Genomic DNA, 27,273 nt, shown 5'->3' with positions numbered 1-27,273 from the left:
CGTTATGTCATAAATGTTTATGACTTATGACACGTTTATGACAGTGTCATGTCACTCTTATGTCGACACTGTCAAGTAAAGTGTAATCGGAAATTGAAGTTAACGGCACCATACAGCAAGTCAAGACAACTTTCGAGTCTGACTTGTTGTGTGATTGACAAAGGTTGGCCAAATTAAGAGTTCTAGAAGATTTTTTTGTTTTATTTTTTGTCTTACATGTGGCACGCCAGCTCGCCAACAGGCAAATGTATGTCCTTCACATGACAAATTGTTGCATATGGTTTCTGTGAGCATAATATGAGAAGCCATGGAAGAATTGTGTATTACTCTGTGAAGCCAGCAGGGTGAAGCATGCAGTTAAAACATTACAATTGAGTGAATAATTCCAAATAAATTTATTGGTAAATTCATTGACTGTACAAAACAGGCCTGGTGGCTTGTCGTTACGGACTGGACAGGACTTGGGAAAACAAGAGAGGAGCAGGTGGTTTTCTTTTTAACCTTAACATCAACACATCATCCTGGAGAGAGAGAGGAAAAAAAACAAAGAGAGGGGAATTTCATTAGTATACATACATACTCCAATGGTGACACCTTTCAAATGAAACCAAACCAAAAGACCACAGCAAGGTCTGTGAAAATCAGGCAACTGTTGTAGTCCTTACCACAGGCTGAATAAGTGCTTCACTCCAGGGCCTTGACAATGGCTTCATTGGCCTCTACGGCGATCTGGATCTCTGCACGGGCAGCCTCGTCTGAAACACCGAGTAGATCAGCCTGGGCCTTCTCCAAGTTAGCTTTAGCAGACTGCAAAAGGAGGCAAGGAACAGACTAAGGAACAACCCTTGGCATAATGACAGGTGTGGCATGCAGCTGACACCTACTCAAATAAACCTCTGGGGGGGGAAGCTGCCATCTTTGCCCATATAAGGAGATCTGGGTACTTGTGATTTGTCCTATGGGAAAATAGCATGGGGATTTTGAATAATTACACCGGTTTAACTCACAGAGTGACAAATAAGTCTGAAATGCAGATGTTTTGCCCAACACACTTTTGTCACCTGACTTTGAGTGGGTTTGGTGATCACGCTTAACACTTTAGACATTGAGTGCACCTGCTTTTTAAAAGGCGGAACATTTTCACCAAAAAACGTGTGCTGTATCATGTAGCCATTGTGCGTCTTTAAATAGCAAACTCCAAGTCATGGTAGGGTAAGTTAAGCTATGAGCACATAGCCAATTAAACATGAACAAGGAAAAAGTGAATGGGACAATAAACAATGCCACGGTAATGTTATGCTATGAATTAAGAATGCTCAGCTCAGCCAGGTTTGTTTCTGCAGTCAGGATGTAGGCCTATGAACGTGAACAAATTATGCCCTTCTCCAGTAGCAATAGGCCACCTTAAAATGCACCAGAATAAAGCTAACACATCTACCCCCCAGCACCCCCTCGATGAGCACCCCCACATGAAAATCCAGCATCCCTGGTTAAAAGTTACACTTAAAAGGTTTTGCCTATATTTTTGTAATATAATAAACACGTTCACACTTTTTTGAAACTATTTCAGCTTGTGTTATATTTGAACACACTTTTAAAAATACCTCGATAATACCAAAAACCGTGATAATTTTGGTCACTATAACCGTGAGGTTAAATTTTCATACCATTACATCCCTACCCACAACAAATGAATCACATTCTGCATTCAACCCTTCACATAAACATGGGAATTCCTTCAAAGTCACACCATTTCTGTGGCACTTCTAAAACAATATATTTTTGTTGTTGTTGATACTGCATATGCAAAACAAGTCATACGAATGACAAGTGGCTGTCAATGTGTTCTTGACCCTTGTACAGAGTAAGGCTGGACTACCTTCATTTTCTCCATTATGGCAGGTGGGTCTACCGATAGAGTATTCCCTTGAGTCTGTCTCGTGACCATACTCCTGACCTTGAGTCTGTCTCGTGACCATACTCCTGAAATACCAAATCTAATCAGTGGCTTATAATAAAACATTGATTTAAGAGAATGACGAAGTGGGGCCCTCTCCAAGACCCAAACAAATTAATATGGCCTTTCTCCCGCAAAAGAGAGTTACATTAGTTACATTACTGAGAGTTAAAGGTCTCTCAGTGGGGATTTGACACCTCTGTTCCAATTCAACAGTGACTGACCTTTCCATACCCATTAACAGTGGGAGCCCATGAGTACTGTTATCAGTGCGAGGAAGAAGGAAAAAAAAGGTCATCCACCTTAGAGAGGCCAACCTGGAGTTCCGAATGTTTTGCCCACCTGTGCCTACCACTGTGCCTAGCACAAAGCCTCTTTTACGTTGTTCTCTGATGTTAACATAGACGGTATGCAACTTCTGTACAAAAAAACATGCTCAGATGCTATTTTACAAGTCCATTTAACCTATTATTAGCTGGGGAATAAAACAGAACATTTTAGCAGATATCCAACGCCCATCATGGTAATCAGCTATATGACTAATTTGATTTAATTGATTGGTTTGCGTCAGTTTGTATTTGCATTACAAACTGTCTTTGTTCAAACTCGCCTGTTTTTAGTGGTCATTTCAAATTCCGAGATTTACATATGGTTTACACATACACATTTTAGGTCATCTTTAGTAAGTGTCTTGACATCTGGATGAGCCTTTGTCAACTATAGTAAGAGGAAAAAAATATGCATGCATATTTTCTATCAGACATGCAGAAATCGTGATTTATTAATCGATATTGGTTGAAGCAGATATTGAATGTAATCAGAAAGACTAATTTTCTAACCTAGTTAGGCAAACTGAATGAGTTGTCATATTGTAAACATCTCTGACTTATGATTTAATTGTAAATTTCCACACAGCACTATCTGTCCCTTCACTTGACATGCTCTTTATTTTTAAATCAAGATAACTGTTCTCTATTCCCAGAGTTGTATGCCCACACTGCCACTGATGGAACTTACATTTGATATATATGTATAAAACACTTAGCATATCTTGAAGAAGAGTTCAGGGGCAGTATTCACAAAGCCTTTTATCTTACCACTAGGAGTACTCCTAAATAGCACTAAAAGATTTTAGCTAGGAGTTTTCTCTTAAAAGTTATTCACAAAGCCTTTCAGACCTACTCTTAGTAAGGAAAAATGACAACTCCTAAACTAAGAGTGAGTCTTCGTTGCTATGGATGACGTCATTACTCATGCACGAGCTTGACTGAAGTGACCACCTTGATTGGCTAATGATTGTAACGCGGGAATGATTCCATACACCTCCCTTACGATGATGAGTGACAGGTGACAGGTCTGAGAATGTGTGCGCTACACAAGTAGTGCGAAGGACGGAAGATGATGAATAACTCAATAAAAAGGCCTAGCCTAAATGAATAAAGAGTGGCAAAACAAATAGCCTAGTAGCCTAATGAAACATAGCCTAGCCTACTGCATCAATCCGTAGGCCTATCTTTGCAACATTATTAAATTAATCTGTCACCATATGCCTACGTTTGCAAAGAGGAGAACATTTTAATTTGATTCACAATGAAACGTTACATTTAATTTACATGTTGACAATGAGTAGTTTTGGTTGTTGTTGGTGGCTTTATAGCATCCCTTTTATGCCTACAATGCAAAATTGTTCCCTCGCGATTGGAAGCTCCTGTTGCCGCATAGCCTATACCCATTTCAAAACATCGCAACGTGAAATGCCACAAAAAGCTGTTTGTGAATAGGTCTTAGTGAGTTAGGAGTCCTCTCGACTTCTTTTAAGCTGTCCCAGACTTAGGTGCTACTTTTAGGTCTAAAATGCTTCGTGAATTACTTTTAGTGAAAAAAATTAGGAGTCCTAAAGTTAGGAGTGACACGCCCATTATTGCTCCTAAATTCGCCACTTAGGAGCTACTTTTAGCCTTAAAATTCTTTGTGAATACGGCCCCTGAAGAATAAGCATGTCATCCTAGGGCTTCTCTCAGAAGTGACATACTAAATTACCCCTACAAACACACAGATATCTTTCAAAATGTTTAGATAATGTTCTAATAACACTCTTGAAATAATTCCAATTTGAGGAATTTGATTATCTGATTGTCTACACGCTCTCCCCTCAGTTTGTTTGTCTTTCTTTGTCCGCTTGAATCCCATCACTTGCTGAAGAAACACTCAAGACTAAATCAGCCATAAAGGCTGGAAAAATATAGAATATAGCCCTTACTAATCAACCATGACAAAGAGACAAACCAGGTCACAGGAAAGCAGTGTTTTTCAAACATAGTTTTAGAGAACATTTGATCTGTGATAGGGTCATATTTTGAAATAAATAAAGCTAACTTTCTTGATTCCCTGAATTTGTCTGGTCATCTGTACATCAAGATGGACTTTTTCCTAGCCAATGCCACAAGACAGAGGTTGTGCAATTGCAATTTGAAATGTGTAGAACAACTTATAAAGCTCAGACATGCACATATACAAATTACAGACACGGGCACTCACACACATTTTGTGGTTGTCTAAAGGAACTAAAAAATAAACTTTACTCAATCAGCTTAATTGTTACTTATGTCAATGTGATATTTTACTAATGACACTGCAATGGCACCTAAAAACCTTTACTCAGGCATATGTACCTAAAAATTATTATTTCAATTGAACTACTGCACTAAAATGCAGGTCAATGTACAGGATTAGGCATGACAAATGTACTTACAGGGAGATCGAGACTGTCCAGAGTCACTGCCTCCTCAGCAAGGAGCTGCACGGAGGAGTCCGCATTCACCGTGACCGAGCCACTGCTCACTGGTCATGGAAGGGGAAAAAACAAAAACACTAAACATATAGTCATCATGACCCAAGCGCGATACGGATGGAATAGTTTGTCTTTGGTGCAAAGATTTAGAAGATTTTAGAACAAATAAAATCCATCTGAATAGATACCAAACGCTCAAGGTGGTTTAGAACTAGGCTACTGATTCAAGGGCTGATATGTTGGCCTAGTTTTTAGGTCCACAACATATAATTGTTTCCAGTCACCTGGGGTACCTGTTGCTTGGGCATGCAAGATTTGCAAGGTTGCTACCTACTGGCTTAAACATGTCTGAATAAAGACCAGTAAAGAGTACACTTCCTGCAGACGGAGTTTACCTTTTGGATGAGCTATTCCTATGAAGAATCAGCACTATAAAACTATTTATATTAATGTATAATTAGGCAAAATAGTATAATAGTGACGTGAAATGATCTAAAGACTTAGAATTGTTAATCACAATAATTGACAGCCCTGCTATTCTAATAAACTACCAAACGGTATGATAAAGCAGTAAAACATATCAGGTAAACAGCAAAAACCCTTTCATTTCTGAGTGTCATCTCCCACCATATATGGATTAATACCAAAGCTGTGTGCATATCATGTCCACATATAAGCAATGTTGTTATTTAAAATGATCCTCTTTTAAGGAGCCTATTTTCTAATAGGTTACAATGAATCTAAGCAGGTGCACAGCACCGAAATGGGGAAATTAATATTTAAATATGCTGCAAAAAGCAGACTTTCCATGTGGTACACCGCTACTCAGAACGTCCAACCCTTGTCTCTGCCCTGCCACACAAGAGAGAATTCTCTAAAATCCAGTATTCCAAGCCTGGGAAAAGGACATATCACATGAAGAACATATCAATTATATGACTTCAAATCAACTGGGGAACAGGGAATGCTGCCATGCCAGACAAGATACTGTAGGCCTATGTGGCTCAGACTGACCCTTGCAAATATAACTCCTTGTTTTTTCCAAGACTGACCCCTACAGAATAACACAGACAGACGTAAAGGCTGCAGTTTGTCATACCATTGTTTCTTTACTCTACATGTAACAAATTGGGTTGCTGTCTGACTACCCCTCCACAAAAGAGCACAGTGCCAGTTCCTACAAGGGCAGGGACATCCCTCTCCATTTTCAAAAAACTCCTGAAGACCCAGCTCTTTAGAGAACATCTCCTCTTATAGCAACACTTACAAGTCTTGCTGATCCTAGCACTTACCAGCAGTCTTGAACTGACACTCAACTGTTTAAAAACAGCACTCACTGATGCACTTATTCTTACTGTACTCGACCGTTTTTAAATTGTCCTAAACTTGTTGAGAGAATTGCTTTAAAACTTAACTGTTACCATGTTGTTAGTTGCTTTGGTTAAAAATGCGTCAGCCAAATGTAATGTAATGTAAAAAGATTCGGGCTAAAATTGAAGCTGCTGGAATCAAAGATGTGTGAAGGATATCTCACCGAAGTACTTTGCGGATGAACCATCATCATTATAGATGGTGACAACTCCAGGCCTCAGAACCTGTAGGGTTGGAACATGAGCTGGAAGGATGCCGAAAGCGCCTGTCAGTGTTGGTACATCGACCTGCTTCACGCTGGCATTTTGGAAGAACACCTAAAATTATACACAATAAAAAAAAAAATATGACAGGTGAATTTGTAGTTTCTGAACAACCCTTCTGCAGCGACTGTTGCGGATTAGCAACTACTCACAGTCGTTGGTAACGTTAGACTAACAATAATTTAGTGAATACCTCAGTAAAAGCTTAACATGGCTTTGAGGACACATAAGAATTATTCTAGTTTAACACCGACTGACGTGATTCATTTAATCAACAACTCGGGACAAAATGCTTAAACAGTTCAAGGTGAAAGGCTATCCATTCAGGGGAAGTTAGCAAGTCGGCTAATAGTGGCTAACCAGCCAGCAACATTGCCTGGTTGTTGAATTAACTGGTGGCTAGCATAACGGAGATAACGTCAGATCCAATTGGTTGGGGCCGATCAAAGGAGAATACAATATTTACTACCATTGCAAAGTATATTCGAGCAAACAATTTAGCAGCTAATTTGGGTTAGCGAACTGGTTGACGGCAGCGTTGCAGTCGAATACACACTACCTGACTATCCGTCTCTGGTTGACATTAGCTTCCATTAGGCTAGCTTTAGCATAAATGAAATGGACCACAGGAACATGGCGTTCTGTAACTTCATAAGCTTACGTCTTAAAGCTGAATGAATTACACAATTGACACATTCACAGCATGCACACATTACATATACTTTACTGCTCCTTCTCGTCTGACTACGTTATTGTGCAATGCTCGAACATGAAATTACGATCACAGGGAAGGCCAACCCCTCAGCAATTGAGCTATCAGTCTTGAAACCAACATGGGCTAACTTTACCTGGGTCGGCGAGGCAAATGTGAAGGACATCTGCGGTGCACCACCGGGTGCATCTGCATAGCAACGCACTTGTCTCAAAGCAGGGACCGCACGACGGAACAAAAACCTTGCTGCCATCATTTTACCTAATTTTTAGGCAGTTCTGATATAAACTCAACCGAGAGAGAGGCCAAGGTTCTCCCCAAATGCAAGCGTGATCCCAGTCAGCGTCTGCGCTTCATACAAGGGCACTGTACAGTTACCCATAAGGCCATATCGAGTGTAACAGCATTCTGGGAAATTAAGTTTGCTGAGTTCTCCATCGTGATAGGCCTACCACCGCCTCAATGAAATTACATGAAATGAACTTATAAGCGAAAATATTTGGTTCAGCCTGTCTATGTTTTCGTAAGAAATTATTCGTGACTTCACATCGACCACCGTTGATTGAACATATAATTTTTTTACATCGCCTAACTTACTATAATAAATTACACATGCATAAACATTGGAATGCTAGCTTCTGCCAGCAGATGGCGGCCTTACAACTTGAACTTACAACATAAACAGCAAGGAAGACTGATGCTACTCAACATTTTAACAGAGCCCGTCTTATTAGACATTCTCTGATTTCCCTCCAATAAGAGATCATTGGAAATTGTTTATATTATTTCCTGACAGCAGTGGTTTGTTTTGAGCAATGTGTCAACAAAGCTATGACAACATCGTTACATGCCTCTTAGATATGGATTGAACGCTCTGAATCTAAATCAGTTCGGGGTATACCCCACAGTTTAATCAAAAGCCATGTAGACATGGGGGCCAATCCTTTCGCGCATCCTCTTGCAGGGTACCTCCTCATCTTCCAGCTTACGTCACGTAGTCTTTTTCTGACTGGGTGTTGAGAAGGTGGGTGTGTCTTAAACCTCAGGGTTTCATTCATAAATAGTTTTAGCTTTTAAATCAAAATTAAGGTGTTCGGCGAAGGTTTGGTGCTATTGGCTTTTGACTAGACATTACTACATCCACATGAATTATAATTAGGTGAGTTACCTTTCTTCTGCTATTCTAAACTGAGATACATTGGCGATCGATAATAACCTTACTATTGTATTTGATTGAGTATGCATGGGCTAGTGCAAAGAATTCGATGTATCTTTCTTTAGCCTACTTGACAATCATGTCTAAAGAAAGGGAATTTCCGAAGAGTAGCCTAGGCTAGGTGTTGCATGCATTGCTAGCTGGCTACAGCTGTATAGATTCAAGCTTTAGATGGGGAATCATCCAATTCAAGGTAGGCTAGCCTATAGTCGACACGAAACGCTCATCTGTTGTAATTATCATTCCATGTCTTTGACACATTCTTCAGTATAATATTAGCCAGTCATTTCCACCATTGACAGGAAATCAGCGATTAAACGTGTCCCTTCGTCATCCCCTTCCATGTCAAATGCATTAAGTGAATGCATTATATTTTTGCACATTTTATGCATGTCTTTGTACACGCACGTTGAATAGAATTTACACATAGTCTACTTATATAACATTTAATTAAGTAGGTCTAATCATGGTATGCAAAGAGCCTATTACATTATTCAGGGGGTGTAATTGATGAACATGATAACTATGGAGTGTGATAGTCCAACCATCGGGAGACCCAGTGAAGAGGCAGAAGATGGTCATTATGTCATGTACAGTAGGATATATAGAATTCCATACAGTAGCCGGTAAGAACAAAATTGGGGGATTCCTTTTGTGTCATGCTGTTAGTAATCATTGTAATGCAATCACAGCAACAAAAATGGCCTGACAGTGAGATTTCACATGCATTTGTAAACATGACACTCTAATACTCTAATATCTGAATTATAATATATGATCATTTGTAATTCTGACCTTGATCACAAAACTTATAGCCTGCGTTTTTTCAGGGAGTGATGTAACAGGACTTTATTACAATTGTAATAATAATAATAATAATAATAAAAAAAAAACTATTTCATGCCATAACATTTATTTAGTTGTTCTTGTGTTCATCTATCTATAAATTTTTTTCTCTTTTAAAATGATGTGAACTCTGTTTAGGATGATTAGGCTCCGATAGTCATTATGTGAAGCTTGTGAGCAGTGAACTTGCTATGTGACACTCCAAGCGTTTGCTCTGCAGACACCGCAGCCATTAGGAAGCCAGAGAACCAGGTGGGTGGGCAAAGGCAAGCTTAGAATGCAGAGAGAGCCAAGGCTGAACAGGCTTATCGCAGGGAGACACACCGAACACTGCTAGGCTTCCACTGAAAAACAGAGAGAGAGAGAGAGAGAGAGGTGGAAAGAGAGCAGAGTGAGGTGACACTGCTAGTGGAAAGCTCATTCTGTATTTTACCTTTTTCTTGCTGTTTGATGGGGAACCGCTGAGGAGGTGAGTGTTTGCACAGTGTGGGAAGAAGCTGCAGCATTAATGGCTATTATCTAGCAGACGGACCACATACCGCTGGGCCTCAGCTGCTGCTAAAGGTGGAGTCATCACTTTATAATGGAATCGCAGTGTGATATTCTGCACTCAGGGACAGAAAGAGAGCTGGGAGAGAGAGGGTGAGCGAGTTCAGAGATTTGATGACTTGATATTTGTGATTTATGGCAAGGAAGCGTGAGTGACTGTCTGGCACCTTGTGTTCTCTCACCTTCAGATTTTAGAAGCACTGATCTCTTCTGAGTGATGTTTGTTTTTCACTGCAAGCTGTACTAGCAGATGTCAGAGGCATTTCTACAATACATATATCAAGGAGGGAAATTATGCAGAATTGCATTTAACACACTAACTTTTTAGTTAGTTTGGTAACAGAATTGTCCCTTTTCATGTTGTCAATTCTAGTTCTAATTCTTTTCAAACCCCTAGGGATAGAGAGAGAGAGAGAGAGAGAGAGAGAGAGAGAGAGATGGTTAACTGGAATCAAAATTGCTATAGTGCCATACAGACTGCACGACTTCCTCTGATCATTTCCTCAGGGGGAGAGGACATCGCTCGCGTGGACCATGAGCAATGAGTCTACCGTCTGGAAAAACCTAACTGAAAACCCCACAGTAAGTACACACAGAGCTCTCATCCTTCCTGTTCTGCTAGCGGATCTAACTTCATTCAAAGACGACCCGCGCTAATAGAGGACATCCTGCTCTGTGTTTCCAGTAATTAAATCTGTGATTTCATCTGAAGCTTGTGTACCTTTGAGGAAACTTTGTTGCAGACATCATCAGCTGAAGGAACGGAAATAGAGACGTGGTTATAATCACATATTGTGGTCATGGTCATTCTAAAACTCACAGGTCCTGTTTTTCAGTGTCTTTGCCAAGTTTTTTTTTTATTTAATCAGGTGATCCTTGCAGTTTGGAAATTTGCTGCAATTGTGTTTGAAGACAGACTTTTTTAAATGTGAATATCAAATGTTACAAATCTAAATGTTACAAATCTATTTGGGAGCTTCTTTTTATTGTATCTTTTAGTGAAAGATACAGCGAGGATAGCTTGAGTTGAGAGTTATTTATTGATTTAAAGGTGTTATTGATATGGAAATGTGTTTTATTGATAATTCAACAGGTATTGAAACAATGTAAACTTCTCAGACGACATTTTTGCGTTTGTTAGCTCTTGACATGGAATCTACACTATTGCATACAGATATGCTTAGCCAAATAACCAATGCAGTTCAAGTAACCAAAGCAGGAAATGCCTAGGGAAATGTCTCAGTTTCAGCACATTTCAGGCTTATCTTACAGAAATATTTTCTTTGGTTTGTCTTTTTTTGTTTTACTGCACACATACTATAGTCTATACATTTTATACATTCATGAGGTGCACAGTGAACATTTTAATCAAGTGCAGAGCCTGGAGAGGCTATCCCAAGTCTTTGATGTCTATTAGGGAGAAACCTTTCTTTCCTCTCTCCCTCTCCCCCTCCCACTCTCTACCTCTCTCTCTCTCTTTATCCTTGTGTCAGGAGCTCACGTCTCCGCCTCTGCCCCAAGCCCTGCAACTCTTTGGATCTTTGAATACACCACTTAATGTCTCAACTCTAGAACAAAGAGCACACCTGCGCTCTTTCTCCCCAAGGCCCCTCAGCTAGCTCAGTCTACAGACACAAGGGCCTCCCCTGACCCCAATCAGTCAGGTGGCACAGATGTCTTAGCAACACCATATTCAAGCCATAATGACTTGGATGTCTGTAATTTTACAGAAAGATTAATTCTCTCGATAACTTATCATAAACCCAGTTTTGAGGTGAAACTTGACAATGTTGTGACTTCGCATTTCCTTTTCCAGGCTAATCAGGAAAATGGGGGCAAATTACAGACAGCACTAGGGTTTGGCAGGGATTAGGCCCTGATGTGGCCCAGTGTCTGTTCACAGTCAGGATAAATCTGGTTGCCATTAAGTGATGAAGCCATTTATTTACCCCTGACCTCAGAATTGTTTGTGCAGGACTTTCCATTGGAAACGGGGAAACAGGATGGCTACGTCCTACTGTTGGTCCTTCTCTCCATCTTCCTTGGGGGGACATTAGTCCTGTTGTCCGTGCTATTGATCGTCTGTCGCCACTGCTGTGATGAAGACCGACGCCACGCACGGTGAGATCAAATACACACTCCCACTCACCTTATTTGATGTCATGTAGAGAATATGAACGGACACATGCACACCTTTGCCTGAAAGCCAGAAGTGAGTCACCACAACCATTTATTTGTTTGTTGGGGGGGGGGGGGGGTTAATGTTACTGTGCTATGATTACACTCACGCAGGACAAACATTAACAAAATCAATAATTGCTATTCTAGCCACGTTGAGAGAAAGAACCGCTTTGGAGACCTAGAGGGTGTTTTTGCAAGGAAAACTCACATTGATCTCACCATTTTCTGAAGTTAACTCTCTCTCTTCACTCTCTCTCTCTCTCACACACTCTTTCTCTTCTCTCTCTTTCCCTCTCTCTCTCTTTCTGTCTGTCTCTGTCTCTCTCCCTCTCTCTGGCTCAATTTGGCGCTGTGCGCTGCTGTAACATTAGTCTCCCCCCTCTGCCTCTGTGCAGTGCGTTGCAGGCTGGTTGATGTCTGGCTGGGCGAGAGCTGAGCAGACAGGGACAAATGATGAGTGTAATGAGATTTCATTGCAGCCATCGGTGTTGATTAATCTCCCCTTCCTGCAGGAGCATAAGCTCTGGCTGAAAACCGTGCAGGGAGAGGGTGTGTGTGTGTGTGTGGTGGGGGGGGGGGGGATGGAGATGCAGTTTGGAAACTTCATCACAATCTGTTCCCCTCTCACCCAGAGATCTGGTCAGGGAGGAAGTGAAAGCTATCAGAGGAAACAGCATTGCAGCAGTGACCATTAGCATTTAGCTATGTTATTTGAAGTAGATTGTTTCAGCTGTTTTTTTTCAGAACACGGTGTATACAGTTTGGACATTGCAGTTTTGACACTGGAGATCTTGACCTTAGATTCACCGTCTTCTGCGTTTTAGGGCCAGTGATGATCCAGAGAAGACCAAAACCTCTTATCTTGAGGAATCTCAGCCTGTACATGGTAATCATAACACAACCTTTACTATCTACTTCATTGCTGTGGTTGGCAGTGTCTTGGTGTTCATATGACATTAGATCTGTGGAATATCTGAGAAAGGTTCCCTTAAAAGTTATCTGACAGATCTGTGTGAGATTGACAGCAGCTGTTTAAAGAAACAAATGTCCCTGGTGCCTTTTGTGCATGTGTAGAGCCTTGTGCTTGTGTGTCCCCCTGCCAAAATGGACGGAACAATGCATTCTGGCACATTCCAATACTGTAGGCACTTTCATAAAAACCTCAGCTATTTTGTATTGATTTTTAAAATAACATCCTCCTGTCACCCTTCCAAACCACCCAATATCCTCCCACCCACCCCCCTACAGAGATCACAATCCGGGTTGATGAATCGGACTGTCTGTCAGCCGCCAGCTCCCATGACATGGAGACAGAACGCTTTCTGTCCACCGGCACCACCGGCCGCCGTGTCTCCTTCAACGAGGCGGCGCTCTTTGACCACGGCAAGAAGGCACAGGAGAAGGGCCGCAGGTCAGACGCCCACACAGACACAAACACACAAACACACACTTCCCTTGCTTGCCCTCTGAGTCCCTTGTTGCACCGTGCCCTCATTAATTCACCCGTCTGCACACAGAGTCTCAGAAACGCTTCCTGCTCCAGGCTTTAGACAGTTTATGAAAAGAAACCTTTTGAAAAGAAACCTTTCTGTCAGAAAAAAAAAACTCCAGAAATTGATTAGGTAGTATAGGGAGAGGGTGTCTAATGTGTTGGTCAGAAACAATGTTTTGGTTTGTTGTTTTGTCAAAGGAATCAATGTGTTGGTCGGAAATGTCTAATGTATTGGCCGGAAATGTTTTAGGAATCGATTGGCCTGGATCTCACTGTATCTGCATGACTTGAATTGTGAATTACAAAGAAAAGGTTTATGATCACTCTTCCATAGGGCTGGGCTATCCTGCTGAAATAGTCAATGGTGTGAGATCTAAAGGTGCTTGCCTTGCACACTGCCCAGACAATGCCCAACTAACGTCCCCAGCGTCGGACAAAGTTGGCTGCAGTTGCTTGCAGTCTTTAGAATGTTTACAAAACCAGCTGTCATTTCCCCACTTCCCAGACAGCTAACAAGACAGACATTTGTTACCAAAACTTGAAAAACACACTGATGGCGCACACTGACCCAACTGTTGGTTTTGGTTGGACTTGTTAGGCATTTGTCTGACCAGTCTCCAAGTACCTTGAGTCCCCTCCGATAGGCTTTTGTGGTGGCCTCACTCACTGACCCTTCCATATGTACTCAGGTACACTCTTACGGAGGGGGACTTCCACCACCTGAAGAATGCCCGGCTCACGCACCTCCACATTCCGCCGCCCGCGCTCAAGATAGTCACCATCCACGAGTGTGAGTCATCGGAGAACAGCATCGCCATGACCACACGGCCCGCCTCCAAGTCCAGCCTCTCCATCTTCCAGGTGAGAGCGCAGAAAATAGAATGAGAGAGAGGCTACTATGAGTCGCCATGACGCCCAGCATTGGACAGCACTCTGAGAAAACAAATCAGACAAACGAGGGCAAGCCCAGGCACTACTCGACTGTGACACTTTGATGCACAGAGGGTATTGATTGAGACGCCGGGGGAGCTGAGGAGCCTCACCCAGCCAAGCTCCTTACATCTGTCCTCCTTCTCGACATGATGATTGACATTCTGTCATGAGCATTGACCTCTTTCGTTACCTTAACTGCCCCCTTTCTCTCTCTCTCTCTGTCTGCTTGACCGTTCTCCTAACAGCCCTCAGTGCGCCCCCCTCTGCCCCAGACGGCACTAACCGGCCTGCACGTCAGCCTCAGCTCAGCCCTCCCTGGGGACGCACTCAACTCCACCGTGGACACGAGCTTCAGCATCAGCGTCCCCACTGGTGCCCCGAGCACCAAGCTCGCCCCAAGACCCTCCATGGTGAGTCACTGTGTTTATGCACCACACAAGTGAATACCACAAGTGCTTGCGCTTGTTTGTGTGTGTGTGTGTGTTGGCGGGGGCGGGGGGGGGGCCTCCTTGTGTCAAGTGAGCAATCACTCTAGCGAGAAAATGAACTGTGAAGTGTGTCTGTGTGTGTTTTTGTTTGTGTGTGTGTGTGTGTGTGTGTGACATTCAATGTGCAACTCCAGCCTTATAGGCACTTACAACTTTTGCCATTCAACCCACAAGTGTGGCTGTCTGTGACACAGAGGACAAGAGGTTCTCTTCCATATTTATCTCCCACACAAAGTGAACACGTGACTTTCTGCGCACTCTTGGTTCTCCACACTCAGATTATATGAACTCTTGGTTTTCCCTGTCATGCTCAGATCGAGGTAATGGGGTCCAGCTCTCGGAACGGAGGCAGTCCCAGGAGTTTGGGTGAGACGGGGATGTCCTCCGCGGGCACATCTTCGGCCAACCCTACCCAGGGTCCCGTGCTGCAGTTCTTCACCAAGCTGAGGCGCCATGCCAGCTTGGAGGGTGCGAGCCCCTATTTCAAGATCAAGAAGTGGAAGTTTGACAGCACCCAGCGGGCGTCCAGTCTGGACACCAGAGGTAAGGAGGGGGTACTCGTCATTACAGCCAATACATGACCCCACCCCCACCACCATCACCACCCGAATAATAACCACCCAGATAATTAACTTCAGCAGGACACAGAACAATGAACTAAATTATATTAAGGAAAAGGAAAAGACATAAAGACATTTATTTGTCTGTGGTGTCTTTCCGACTTAAGCCATGTCCTTTGGCCAAGGCAAATTCTAGAACAAAAAAAAAACCTGATTAAAATAATTTCCGAGTATAATTATTTTTTCAGTTTGATATGACGATTCATCATTTGAAAGGGACGTTGTTTCGATGTGGACACTGAGCTTGAAGAGTGCTTGTATGGTGGCCAAGAGGGAGTGGCTGTGTTGGTCAGCCAAGCCTTCTCTGGAAGACAGATGGCTGGGTGACGCAGGGCTCTTCCTCTACCGAGCTTTCCGGGGTTCAACGCAGCTTCCTGGCAGCTCCCCGTGGACTACTCTCTCTTCTTCTTCTCTCTCATTCTCTCTCTCATTCTCTCTCTCTCGCTGACTCTCTGTCTCTCACTCTCTCTCACACACTCTCACACTCACATACACACAGAAAACACTGACTCAGAGAGAGCTTGTTGGGAACAACATCATCATCAACAATCATCTCAGGAAGCCTTGACTTCCCTGGAACCATTCATGGCATTTCTTTGGAAAAGGCTGTTGCTGTGGACTTCTTAGAAGGAAAGCTGTGTATATATATATATATATATATATATATATATGGAGAGAGAGAGAGAGAGAGAATGAGACATTAGCAGTTTCCTTGGAGCTGTCAATGGGCGACTGAGGGGGGAAAATAAATTTGACAATGATGAGGTTTTCTTAAACCTCTTGACCTTTCCCACTGCTCTTTTGAAACATGCAGATGTGACGTTAAATGATAAACCAATTGGTAGAAAGGCCACTCTTTCAGTCTTGAATTAATGTTCCATTTATGTGGCATTGGCAACAGGCTGTGCAGAAGAGGCAATCCATGCATCCATCGTTATGTGTATAAGATAATATTTGGGAAAATATTATAGTTTCATTTTGACTTTACCATTCATATCACCAGTACATTTTGACTTTAACCCATTTCGTAGGGTATCTACATATATGCTGCCATAGAACAGCTACCTTTACCATTACTGAACAATAGGATTGTGTCCATGTTGTGTGCACAGGTTCGCCAAAAAGGAGGCAGTTCCAGCGCCAACGTGCAGCCAGCGAGAGCATGGACCAGGAGGAGCACGACGCACACCACATCGACCTCATCCAGTACATCGCCGGCACCAAGGACATCGTGTACCATCCCACCCCCCGCATCCTCTCGCCCCCCTCCACGCCACCACCTTCCCTCGGCAGGTATCTTTAATTCCCTCGCCATCCATTCCCTCGCCTGCACACGCCGCATGGCCTCAGACATCCACCGCTGCTGCTGCTGTGCTGTTGCCCCCACCACACTGGCCTGAGATCAGAGATCCATTTCATCCAAGGTGCCCCAGGTTGACATTACAACCCTGTCCATCTCACAGGAGGTTTCTCTCCGTAAGGAGATGGAGCCTATCACGAATGTTGAGAGTAGTCTCAAGGGGAACCTCTGACTTGTTTAAACACCTTATATGTGTGGCCTGTCAGTCACAAGTCACAAGCCATTAGGTATCAGCATTAACTCAAACTTGCTAGAGCAGCTTTAACATTGTCATCTACCCTCTACCCTTTATCTCTCTCTCTCTCTCTCTATCTAAATGCCAAAGTGCAAGTCATGCTCTTCACAGTGGTTTTTGATCACCTTCAGAGCTTTGCATAACAGCATCTGGTGGCGCGAGCCATTAGTTGCGCGTGTGTGATGTGGTGCATAATGCTAACCCCATGGTAATTAACATGTCATAATGAAGTAGCTGTGGTCACAGTCATGGTGTGCATTGTCGATGTGCGGTAGCCCTAATTGGGATGACGTGCATGTTCTAACTTGGACCCCCCCTCTCCCCACCCACCCACCCCCTTTCCTGCAGGTTAGAGGTGGAGGTGGTGGTGGAGCCCAGCTGTAGCTCAGGGGGTAGCCTGGTCGGGGCGTCCTTCTCTGAGCTGCCGGACGAGGCTACCGCTGGGCTGGGCTGCCGTCGGGAGAGCTCAGACCACCAGGCGCTATACCGTGACATCTGGACCCTGCGAGCTTCCCTGGAGAAGTGTGTGTCCTCTGACCAGAGCAGCAGCAACGACAAGGACTCGGTCCGCAGCGGCGACGTGGACAGTGTGTGCTCGCTGGGCGCCAAAGCGGAGAAAGGGGCACTGCGGAGTTACCCCTCGCAAGACATCGGGGACGAGATCGAGGAGGACGCCGACGCGTCGTCGCCCACGGACGAGGTCGAGCCGAAGAGGGGGAAGCAGGACAGCGTGGACTCGGAGAAAGGGAGCGACGGCGAGTCGGGCAACCGGAAGCTGCTGCAGATGGACAGCGGCTACGCCTCCATCGAAGCGCCGGCCCGCGCCCCCGAGGAGCTCCGGCTGTTCGGCAGCGGCAGCTGCACCAGCAAGGACGGCTCGGCGCTAGAGCGCCGGCACTTCTTCACCAGCTCAGGCCACCGGGGCACCGTCTGCGAGAGCCTGGAGTCGCGCGTCTTCGACGAGGAGCTTGAGGAGGAGCCCGGCGCTAGTGGGGGCGTTGCCGTCGGCGGCGGCCTAGGCTTGAGGGACACAGAGGGCGCCGTGGCGTGGTCGCCGTACGGCCAGATGTTTATGCCACGCAACACTCAACAGCAGTCGCAGCCGCAGCCGTCGTCGTCGTCGTCGTCCTCATCGTCGTCACACCCTTTCCTGCACCGTCGCGACTACAGCATCGACGAGAAGACCGACGCCCTCTTTCACGAGTTCCTGAGGCATGATCCGCAGTTTGACCAGCAGGAGTCGCCACTGCGCTTGAAGCACCGCTCCTGCACCCACCTGCGGAAGCAGTGGCAACGCTCCAAGCAGTACAGCGACCCCGGGCAGCGCTTGGCCACCTCGTTTGACCGCCACCGGACTCCACTTCGGCGTGGCGAGAGCGTCAACTACCCGATGGAGACCAGCTACCACAGCACGCTCCCGCGCATCGTCAGCGCGCCGGACGAGGAGGCCAGCGAGGGTACCCCCAGAACGCCGGACACCCCCAAGCAGGACGAGGAGCGACCAACAGACGTCCAAGAGGAGCAGGAGGACCAGAGAAAAGTCAGCCCTAGCAATAGCTCAGGGACAGTGAGGGACAAGGACGAGGAAACGATGTCTCACTCCGTCCTCGCATCGGAGTGCGCTGCGACCGAGCAGAGCAGGCAGGCCGGACTTCCGCCCGAACCACCGGACGAGCGCTGCTCACCGCCACCGCCGCAGCCACCGGAAACGGGCTACGGGCCGCAGACCATCACGGCCGAGCTGACCGACAAGCTGGCGGCCAACCTGGAGGAGCGCCTCTACACCAGTCTTCGCAGGACCAAGGACGCCTCGGAGTGCGTGGTGGCCATTACACACGCCTCCCCTGACCACAGCCCAGTGTAGCATGGCTCCAGTCACACCCTCACACACGTCACACCGCATCTGCTTTCACACACACACCCCATGACTCACTCGTTCAGTCCGGTCGCATCCTTGGTTTCCACCAAAGATATAGAAAAAAATAGGACATTCAATAGTCTGACCATTTTGTATATTGCTGGGGTACAAGATGACACCTTTTGCTGTGGATACCATTCAAATCTCTCATCAATGTGCTCTGTTTGTAGCTTTAGTTTAACTTAACTGCCATAAAATGAACAATTATTGAACGAAGCATGTCACTGATATGGTTCACTCTAAATCCTCCTCCATGTTTGACGTGCGCTAAAATGTTGCCAGGAATTGTGTTGCGCTCTGCTCTTTCTCTAGTTCCCTGGTTTCAACCCAGATGTCCTTGTGTCTGTATGTAGGCTCAATACCCATGTACTCACCAAACCATTCCAGCTAGTCTGTGCTTTTCTTATTATGTTTCTCCCTGTGAATGCCTCTCTCTTCCTCTCTCTTTTTCATTCTCTCTTGTTTTTTTCTTTCTCTCTATTTCTCTCTCTCTCTCTCTCTCAGTTCAGAACCCATTATGTTCTTCAGTATGTTCTCTGCACTAGTTGATCCACTGTGAAATTGGGTGCTAATAGATACGAACATAAAGAATAGCTATTTAGACCATGTTTACTGTATGTTACCCCTGAGAGAGTGAGAGTGTGTGACTATAGCAGGGCACACTGGTTACCCGTAAACAGTGGCTGAAGTAGTCAATATTTAATAGTCATTGTGTTACCTGCCACATATCAGTGGAATGATATATCTTTCATCTTTCTTTAAAACCTGTGAAGATTACGTGATTTTATTTGTCCGACTGTGAATTTTACATTATCATCTTATGTACATGTGTACAATGGATATACATTACTTTCCTGTTGTATAAATTACAGCAACATAAATAACTGCAACACATTATTTAAGGTTACTTAAAGGGACTTATGTTTCCCTCGTGGCATCACACCGTGTACCTAGTCTGAAAATCTGTGTGTGTGTGTGTGTGTCCTTTAGTGAATGTGGCATTGTGTGTGCGGTAATGGAGGAGAATCTAATGTATCTGCTCACTGGCATTTCTACACATATTTGGCATGTAGGCATGCAGAGGCAGCTCAGCTTGATGGATTCCCTCTCCATGTTCTTGTTAATTTAAAAATTATTTTTTTTTTTTGTTATGTTTTTCTTACCCTACATATCACTTTGCATGATGAGGCCTATGCTGAGTCAGCATGTATGTCTATGTGTGACATGGAAATCACCCCACAGCAGGCCACTACACATCAGTGTAGTGACATTTGTTCCTATGAAGTGTCCTTGTAATTTGGGGGTATACGCTGGAGTTAAGCTTATACTTTTATTCAAATTGAATATCGACAAGAGATGGAAAAAAACTGCCTGGTCTCACAACCAACTCTTAATGTTTCATTTTATTTATTTTTTTTCCTGAGAATGTGTTTTTGCTCATGTCTGATGTCTTCAAATGTAATGACAGAAAAACATTATATATGACCAGATATCTAGTTGGCCAGAGATACGTGTGGTCCTATACAGTGAGAGACACTGACCAGCGTATCCATATGGGCAGATAAATCATCATGCTGTTCTACATGATTGCCTTTTTTATTTCCACTTAAAAGTCAATTTATCAGACTACATTTGATAGAAGTTACCTTAATCATACTTTTCAGCAAGTTACAAGCAGTCTGTACTAAATGTGGCCGGTGGATCAACTGAGATCTGTATTGGTCCTCCCTGTGCCACATTGAACTGCTAACTGCAGGGGATTGTGATCTTTTTATGTGCCTAAAAGACGAGTTTCAGAAGGTCTGAACGAGGCATAGGCGGTGTTATTTGTGTTTATTAAATTTATCTATTAGATGAGAAAGGCTTCTCTCGCATGAGGTCCACAAAACAGACTACTGTATTTGTTCACTGGTGTTCTTTCTTTATTCCTCTCTAGTAGGAATGGGGTGGGGTTACGCAAGGCAGGGCATAGTCCTTGAAAACCATGCCATTTCCTGCCTTTACAAAGTCAGAACAAAGATACTTTTTGTTGGCAATTCTGCATATCTCCATCGCAGACATTTGCAACTAATGCTGCCATTCAATTCAGTTCCAATTATCAAATAAAACCGTTGGTCACAACATGGCATGCCTATTCTAAAATTACCATGGAAGCAATTTTGCACTTAGCTACAGCAGTTCCAGGAATCTGTTCCTATATCTGTAGCATAGCTCTCTCTCTCTCTCTCTCCTTGCTTGTTCAAGTCACCCACTAGTCTGTGACCTCTGTCTGTACATGGACTGATGCCTTTCTTACAAGCACATAGTACATACTGTAGTCTCATGTATAATATAGAACTGCTGGATTATGAAAAAAAATACTAAAAAAGCTGTGCAGGCATAAATTCTACTAATTATATAGGTTGACCTGGCACTTAGGAGCAAGACAAGCCATACAATTTTGTTCGTAAAACTGAATTTGAATAATTTGATTTGTGTCAAAAAGAATCTAACGGTTCTTTATTTTGTTAGCTCTTTGGATCTATAAAGCTATATATTGATCAGAATTTCTTGTCATATATTGACAGCTCTAAGGCAGAAACATGCTTCTGGCCAATGTGTGGAGATGAAATGGCACATTCTACAGTACACTGTGTTACACTCTGATAACTGATGATTCTCCTGTGCAGGTTTCAGCACCCACATGGAAGATTCATGAGGTGTCGTTTCATCCATTGTCCTATCAAGGAGAATGGAACTGTGCTTTCTTCCTGTCTCTGCAAAGGCTGTAGGCATTTTATGCCCTTTGGGTAGACAAATACAGAGACAAAAACAGTAAAATCTATGAACAGATTACTTTTACTGAATTTTGAGGCTGTATTTTTTATTTATTTACATTTTTGCCTCAAAATGTCAAAATGTACACAAAGGTAAAAATATGTCAATATATGCATTTCTATACAGGTTGTTTAGAGTGTTGACCTGAAATGAAATGCTAAATTGCCTGACATATTTCCGGGTCCCGTACTAGACATGTATACAAGCACAACTATAATTGAGATAGATCAGTCAGTTGTACTCCTGTTGAAAGATGTTTCTGAATACTTCCAGGTAGCCCGTCCAATGCATTGATGCGTTCTTGTGCATAGTTCCTGCATGTTAATCAATGGTTTTAGTAAAGGTACAGTATTTGTTTCATATAACAATACAATACCAAAATCAGTGATGATACGCCTATATTACTCTTTGTGTGAGAAAGCGGGTAGAAATAAAGTCATTGATATTTATAGTTTTTAAATGCAGAAATTGGGATCCCTGTTTATTTTAGAAGTCAAGCCATGCAAACTAAAGAGATTTTTCAAAATATATTTCCATGGAGAAAAAAAAACAATATTTATGTATACATATTATTGCATTAATTGCTGAATTAATTATTTTAGAAATAATAAAAAATGAACAAAAGACATGAAAGAGCTTTCTAAAAAAGTATTTGTTTGCTTGTATCTACTGAGCTTTGAGGGACCAAACAATGTAAATGTTACATTTTTGGGTTATGTTTTTTTTTTTTTTTGGGGGGGGGGGGGGGGGCTAGTAAATAAAAAGTAATGCATTATTTGTTGTGTCGGGTGTTCTTGCAACATGAGCTCCAACGACTAGCTTAAAACATGGCTTAGAGAACATAAAGCTTGTTCATCTTTCTCCACACACACAACACAGTCTTTCAGGGCCATTAGTCTCTGCTCTATGGCTCACTGCCATGCCTTCCCTCAGGTGTTTACACATAAAATATTCATGATAGCAAGTCAATAAAATATACATGACACATTAATTACACATTTAAATCAATAGAAACCTATGGCCACAGAAGAGACAACCTTTTTTTACTTTAGTGTAACCATGACTCCCTAATACTCATAAATGATAAATAGTGTGACGAAATTAGGCTTTTATGACAACAAACTTCACACCGATGCTGACTGTTCTTGTCTTTTTTTCCATTGGATTTGACATGAGGCTGAGTGTGATAAAAAAACACAGCCAGTGTAAACAATATGGATCGGGATGTGACAAAGACTTGAGGAAAGCCACACAGTGCTGGGCTGACTGGAGCATCTTGTAGCCGAGTCCTGCCAGATGGCGATGGCAACAACACAACGATAAACCAACATAAATACAACCCACTCCTCACTCGTCGCACATGTAACAGAGGCCGGGCTGGGAACAGAGCTGTGAGGTGTGTGATTCTCACCATGCCGTCCCTCCCCACAATGCTTCAGGACATGAGCCAGACACTGGTGCTGCTGATCGAGCCTCTGTGGCAGCATGCCCGACTCTCATACCCCAGGTTGGAGTTCAGGGCAGAAACAGCACAACTAACAATGCAGATTATACGGACATACAGAGCCTATTATATGTGAACAATTTTGAAGGAATATTGGGAGGATTTATAGGCCTGCTGCTGGTACACTGATTTGGTGAGTTTGCAAAGTCAAACATGTCTCTCAACACTATGACCTGACATGTAAGAGCAAACCATTACTTTACACTGTGTTCCACTTTTCACTTGCACCAGGTAATTTTCCCCCATGGTGACAGATAGCACAAAATGCTTCCACTGGAAGTCCACTGTAACGCAGCATATCAGAAATGAAAGCTCAAGCCAAGCTCTATGGACATCCTGCGGTCAACCAGCTCCGCATGTAGGATTCTTCTTAAACTATTAGCCATTCACGCTGCAAATGTATTCAGCCCACTCTTTTGGGCTGAAGTCTCCTTCCCCCATAACTCTTGTCTTCAGTGTGGCTGTGTCTGATTCCGCATGTGGGTGGACAGTCTCTGTCTCAAATCAGACCTGGAGCACGAGCCTCATTTGCCAGAGGAGATGGTGGTGCCGCTACACACACACACACACACACACACACACACACACACACACACACACACACACACACACACACACACACACACACACACACACACACACACACACACACACACACACACACACACACACACACACACACACACACACACACACACACACACACACACACACACACACACACACACACACACACACGTCTGTTCGGTCCATTACAGCTATCCAGGCGATGTTCTAATAGGGGTTAGCCAGACAAAGCCCCCCACCCCAACCAGCCCCAGCTTCGTGCTTCGTTGTAAAAACCAGCCATGTTATTTCACACGCTTGCCTCTTGGCGCTGTGTGTAGGAGATTGCCGCCCTCCACCACCTCCATCATCATCGCCACCACCACCCCTCCGCTGATAGTCTTTTAACAGAGCTAGTCCTAGGCACTGGGAGAATGCGTGGGAGTCAGGCAAGTGACTCAGAGAGTATAGAGTCCACACTTTTACTGGGAGCCTATTCAATCTTTTCCACCAGATTATATAGAGAACATTTCTTATTACACACACACACACACACACTCACACACACACACACACACACACACACTCACACAAAAAAATAAAAATGACACTCATTACATATTGAACTGGAAACCTCTTTCACATGACATGCCTAAACGTTCTCCATAATGAAAGCAAACATTTGTGATTTGTGACAGAGCTTCTGCTGCCACTGCAAGCTGCGACGGCGTGGTCGTGCCATATCTCAGAGAAAGCTGTTTACAAACGCTGACCTTGCCATTTGAATCGCCACATTACACAACTGGGAATCGAGGGGGATGCAATGGTGAATTGCCTGCCCGGGCACCTTGTCTAACTTCCACGTATGATGCACACTGAGTCATGCACGGAGGGAGAGCGGCGAGGGTTAAAGCAGTGGGAGCAGGCTAAATGTGAAGCGATCTCTCTGCGTTCCCATTGCAGCAGGAATGTGGGAGCTTGTTAAGCGGCAGGGCTGGAGCTCATGAATGAGTCACTGGCAGAGGAGAGATAGAGAGGAGCCCACATGAATGGGCAGGTGCCCGCTGGGAGAGGGACATGGAGAGAGAGAGGCAGAGAGATGAAGACGGACAGACAGTCAGAGAGTGGAAGAGGCAGACAGAGAGAGGAAAAAAGAGAGATGGAAACAGAAAAACAGACAGGGAGAGAGAGAGATGGAGACAGAAACACAGACAGGGAGAGAGAGAGAGAGAGAGAGAGAGAGAGAAAGAGAGCTGAAGAAAGAAAGACAGACAGGGAGAGAGAAAAAGAGAGATGGAGACAGAAAGACAGACAGGGAGAGAGAGAGAGAAAGAAAGAGAGACAGACAGAGAGACAGAGGAAGATAATGAGATAAAGAGGGGAAACAGACAGAGAAGCAGAGGAAGAGATAGACAGACAGAGAGAGTGAGAGAGATGAACAGACAGAAAGACTGAGAGAAAGAAGGGCCCAGACAACAGAGATGACAGACTAAGGCATGAGGAAAAGTTATAGCAAATAGCGACAGGAGCAGGGCTGTAGTGGAGGCTACCGCAAGTAAACGCAGTTTATCCACCTCTGACATTTCAGAAATAGAGTTTATTCACCAATTGCAACTTTCAACATTCAAAAACCACACTGTATTATCCACATTCACAATATGCACACTCATCAACACTCTAAGAACCATTCAACACCGCTGGTATTGTCATAAACATTGGACAATAACCTCCACCATCATCGAACATCGAACACACTTTTTTAAAGATGTGAGACTGCATGGCGCAGTCCATCTTTTCCGTGATCACAGAATTCATAGTTTAACCACCTTTTATTTAACCACTACACCCCTGGACAGGATCACGGAATTGATAGAGATCAGAGGCAGACAGACAGAGGGCGATGGGACAGACAAACAAACAAACAAACAAACAGACAGACAGAGATAATGAGAGAGGGAGAGAACAAATATAGACATCGATAAAGAATAATATGAGAGCTGGAACAACAAAGAGTGGAGAGAGGAAGTGGAGGATGAGGAGAGAGTAGAGATAAAGAGATATGTGGCTGAATGAGAGGATGGAGAAGCAGGGGTGAGCATGTGTGTGTGTGTGTGCGTGTGTGTATACTGTATGTGTGTATATGTGTGTGTGTGTGCATGTGTGTGTGTGTGTGTGTGCGCACGTGTGTGCCTGTGTGTGTGTGTGTGTGTGTGTGAAAAGAGAGAAAGCACTAGAAAACTGATTAATGCGCTGCTGTGTCTCTCCCACGCAGACGCCCACACGCCTCTCCGCTCACGCATGCAGCCCATCTCCGCCAGACAGCCCCCACCCCCCACCACTCTCCCCCAGCTGCGTCACCAACGCCACAGCCTCCTCTACATGCAACTCTCTCTCTTTCTCTCCTCTCTCTCCCTATCTCGCTGACATTCCTCTATCTGCTTTTACACGCACACTAACTGCTTCCTAACTGTCATTCCTTTGAATCTAATTGCCATTTATATTGCAGGGATTTAAGGGTTTGGTAATACGTGTGTGTGTACATGGGTTATGGCACAGAGTCACAGCTATGTTGATGTATAGCACACTGTTGATAGAGGCATTGGCGTATTGGCAAATATTGACTACATAATGTTACACAGCGATTTCACTGTTTGAAATTACTTCACGAGGTGAATCATTGTCGTCTGGTTTGCCTCATTTGCAGGTGTCCCATGCTGAATACTGCTGATAGGTCCCTCTTATATGTAAAACATTTTTACAAACACAAAAGATCTTTGCAAAATGACTTGTAATGACATGGTAGAATGGTGAAAAAACATGTACATTCTGAAATAAAAAAATTAAAAGAACAATCAACAGAAGAAAGCTAACCATGGAAATGGAAAGGAGTCATACAATCAAGCACATGGCCCATGAAGTGAAGCACACAAATAAGCTTAGTAAAGCTATCCAGCTTTGTGTCTCATTATCAGCCTGAAATCAATTCATCCCAAATCATTCTAATTGCTTCCCCCACTGTGCATTAGACCTGGTTAATCAGAGCACAGGAGAGAGAGAGAGAGAGAGAGAGAGAGAGAGAGAGAGAGAGAGAGAGAGAGAGAGAGAGAGAGAGAGAGAGCTCGTTAATGAAGGCAGGCAGCTACTCTGGCAGCAGAGCGGGCTAACAGAGTGACATCACTGATTAGCGGTCTCTATAAATAAGTAATCAAAGCCCAGGGAAAGATACTCCAGTCTCCAGCATCCTCCTCTCCCTTCCCTCCACCCCTCCTGACAGCACTCTTTAATTGTTGGTGACCCTATGACTGCACGGGGGTGGGATGCCAATCTTCCCTTCTTTGGCGCCAGTGGTGGGGGCTGGGAGGGGTGAGCTGGAGGTGCAGGTAGATGTGTGTGTGTGTGTGTGTGTGTGTGTGTGTGGAGGGGGGGGGGGGGGGTTGAAATCATAGCTAAGCCAGAGAAATACACTGTGACTAA

General features: G+C 44.0%; 2 protein-coding genes across 2 annotated transcripts; one reads left to right on the top strand and one right to left on the bottom strand.

Annotated features, from left to right (window-relative positions):
• Positions 1-376: 376 nt before the first annotated feature.
• atp5f1d (ATP synthase F1 subunit delta) lies at positions 377-7,467 on the bottom strand. The gene is made up of 5 exons (XM_076278259.1): positions 7,231-7,467; positions 6,283-6,436; positions 4,710-4,798; positions 666-807; positions 377-521 (listed from the first exon to the last, which is right to left on the bottom strand). Exons 1-4 carry the CDS (start codon positions 7,348-7,350, stop codon positions 685-687), a joined length of 486 nt encoding a protein of 161 aa, XP_076134374.1. The 5' UTR covers positions 7,351-7,467; the 3' UTR covers positions 377-521; positions 666-684.
• Positions 7,468-10,225: 2,758 nt separating this feature from the next.
• On the top strand, positions 10,226-19,919 carry cbarpb (CACN subunit beta associated regulatory protein b). Its single transcript, XM_076277088.1, has 9 exons — positions 10,226-10,287; positions 11,681-11,826; positions 12,711-12,772; positions 13,135-13,297; positions 14,068-14,239; positions 14,557-14,721; positions 15,114-15,342; positions 16,532-16,712; positions 17,363-19,919. Exons 1-9 carry the CDS (start codon positions 10,240-10,242, stop codon positions 18,876-18,878), a joined length of 2,682 nt encoding a protein of 893 aa, XP_076133203.1. The 5' UTR covers positions 10,226-10,239; the 3' UTR covers positions 18,879-19,919.
• The last annotated feature ends 7,354 nt before the right edge of the window (positions 19,920-27,273 follow it).

Source organism: Alosa pseudoharengus, unplaced genomic scaffold (genome assembly GCF_046254945.1).
Source record: "Alosa pseudoharengus isolate Yale_2024_CS ecotype anadromous, Long Island Sound unplaced genomic scaffold, YU_APseudo_1.1 YU_APseudo_1.1_scf_11, whole genome shotgun sequence".
Taxonomy (NCBI): domain Eukaryota; kingdom Metazoa; phylum Chordata; class Actinopteri; order Clupeiformes; family Clupeidae; genus Alosa; species Alosa pseudoharengus.
This window is presented reverse-complemented; position numbering and strand designations above follow the sequence as displayed.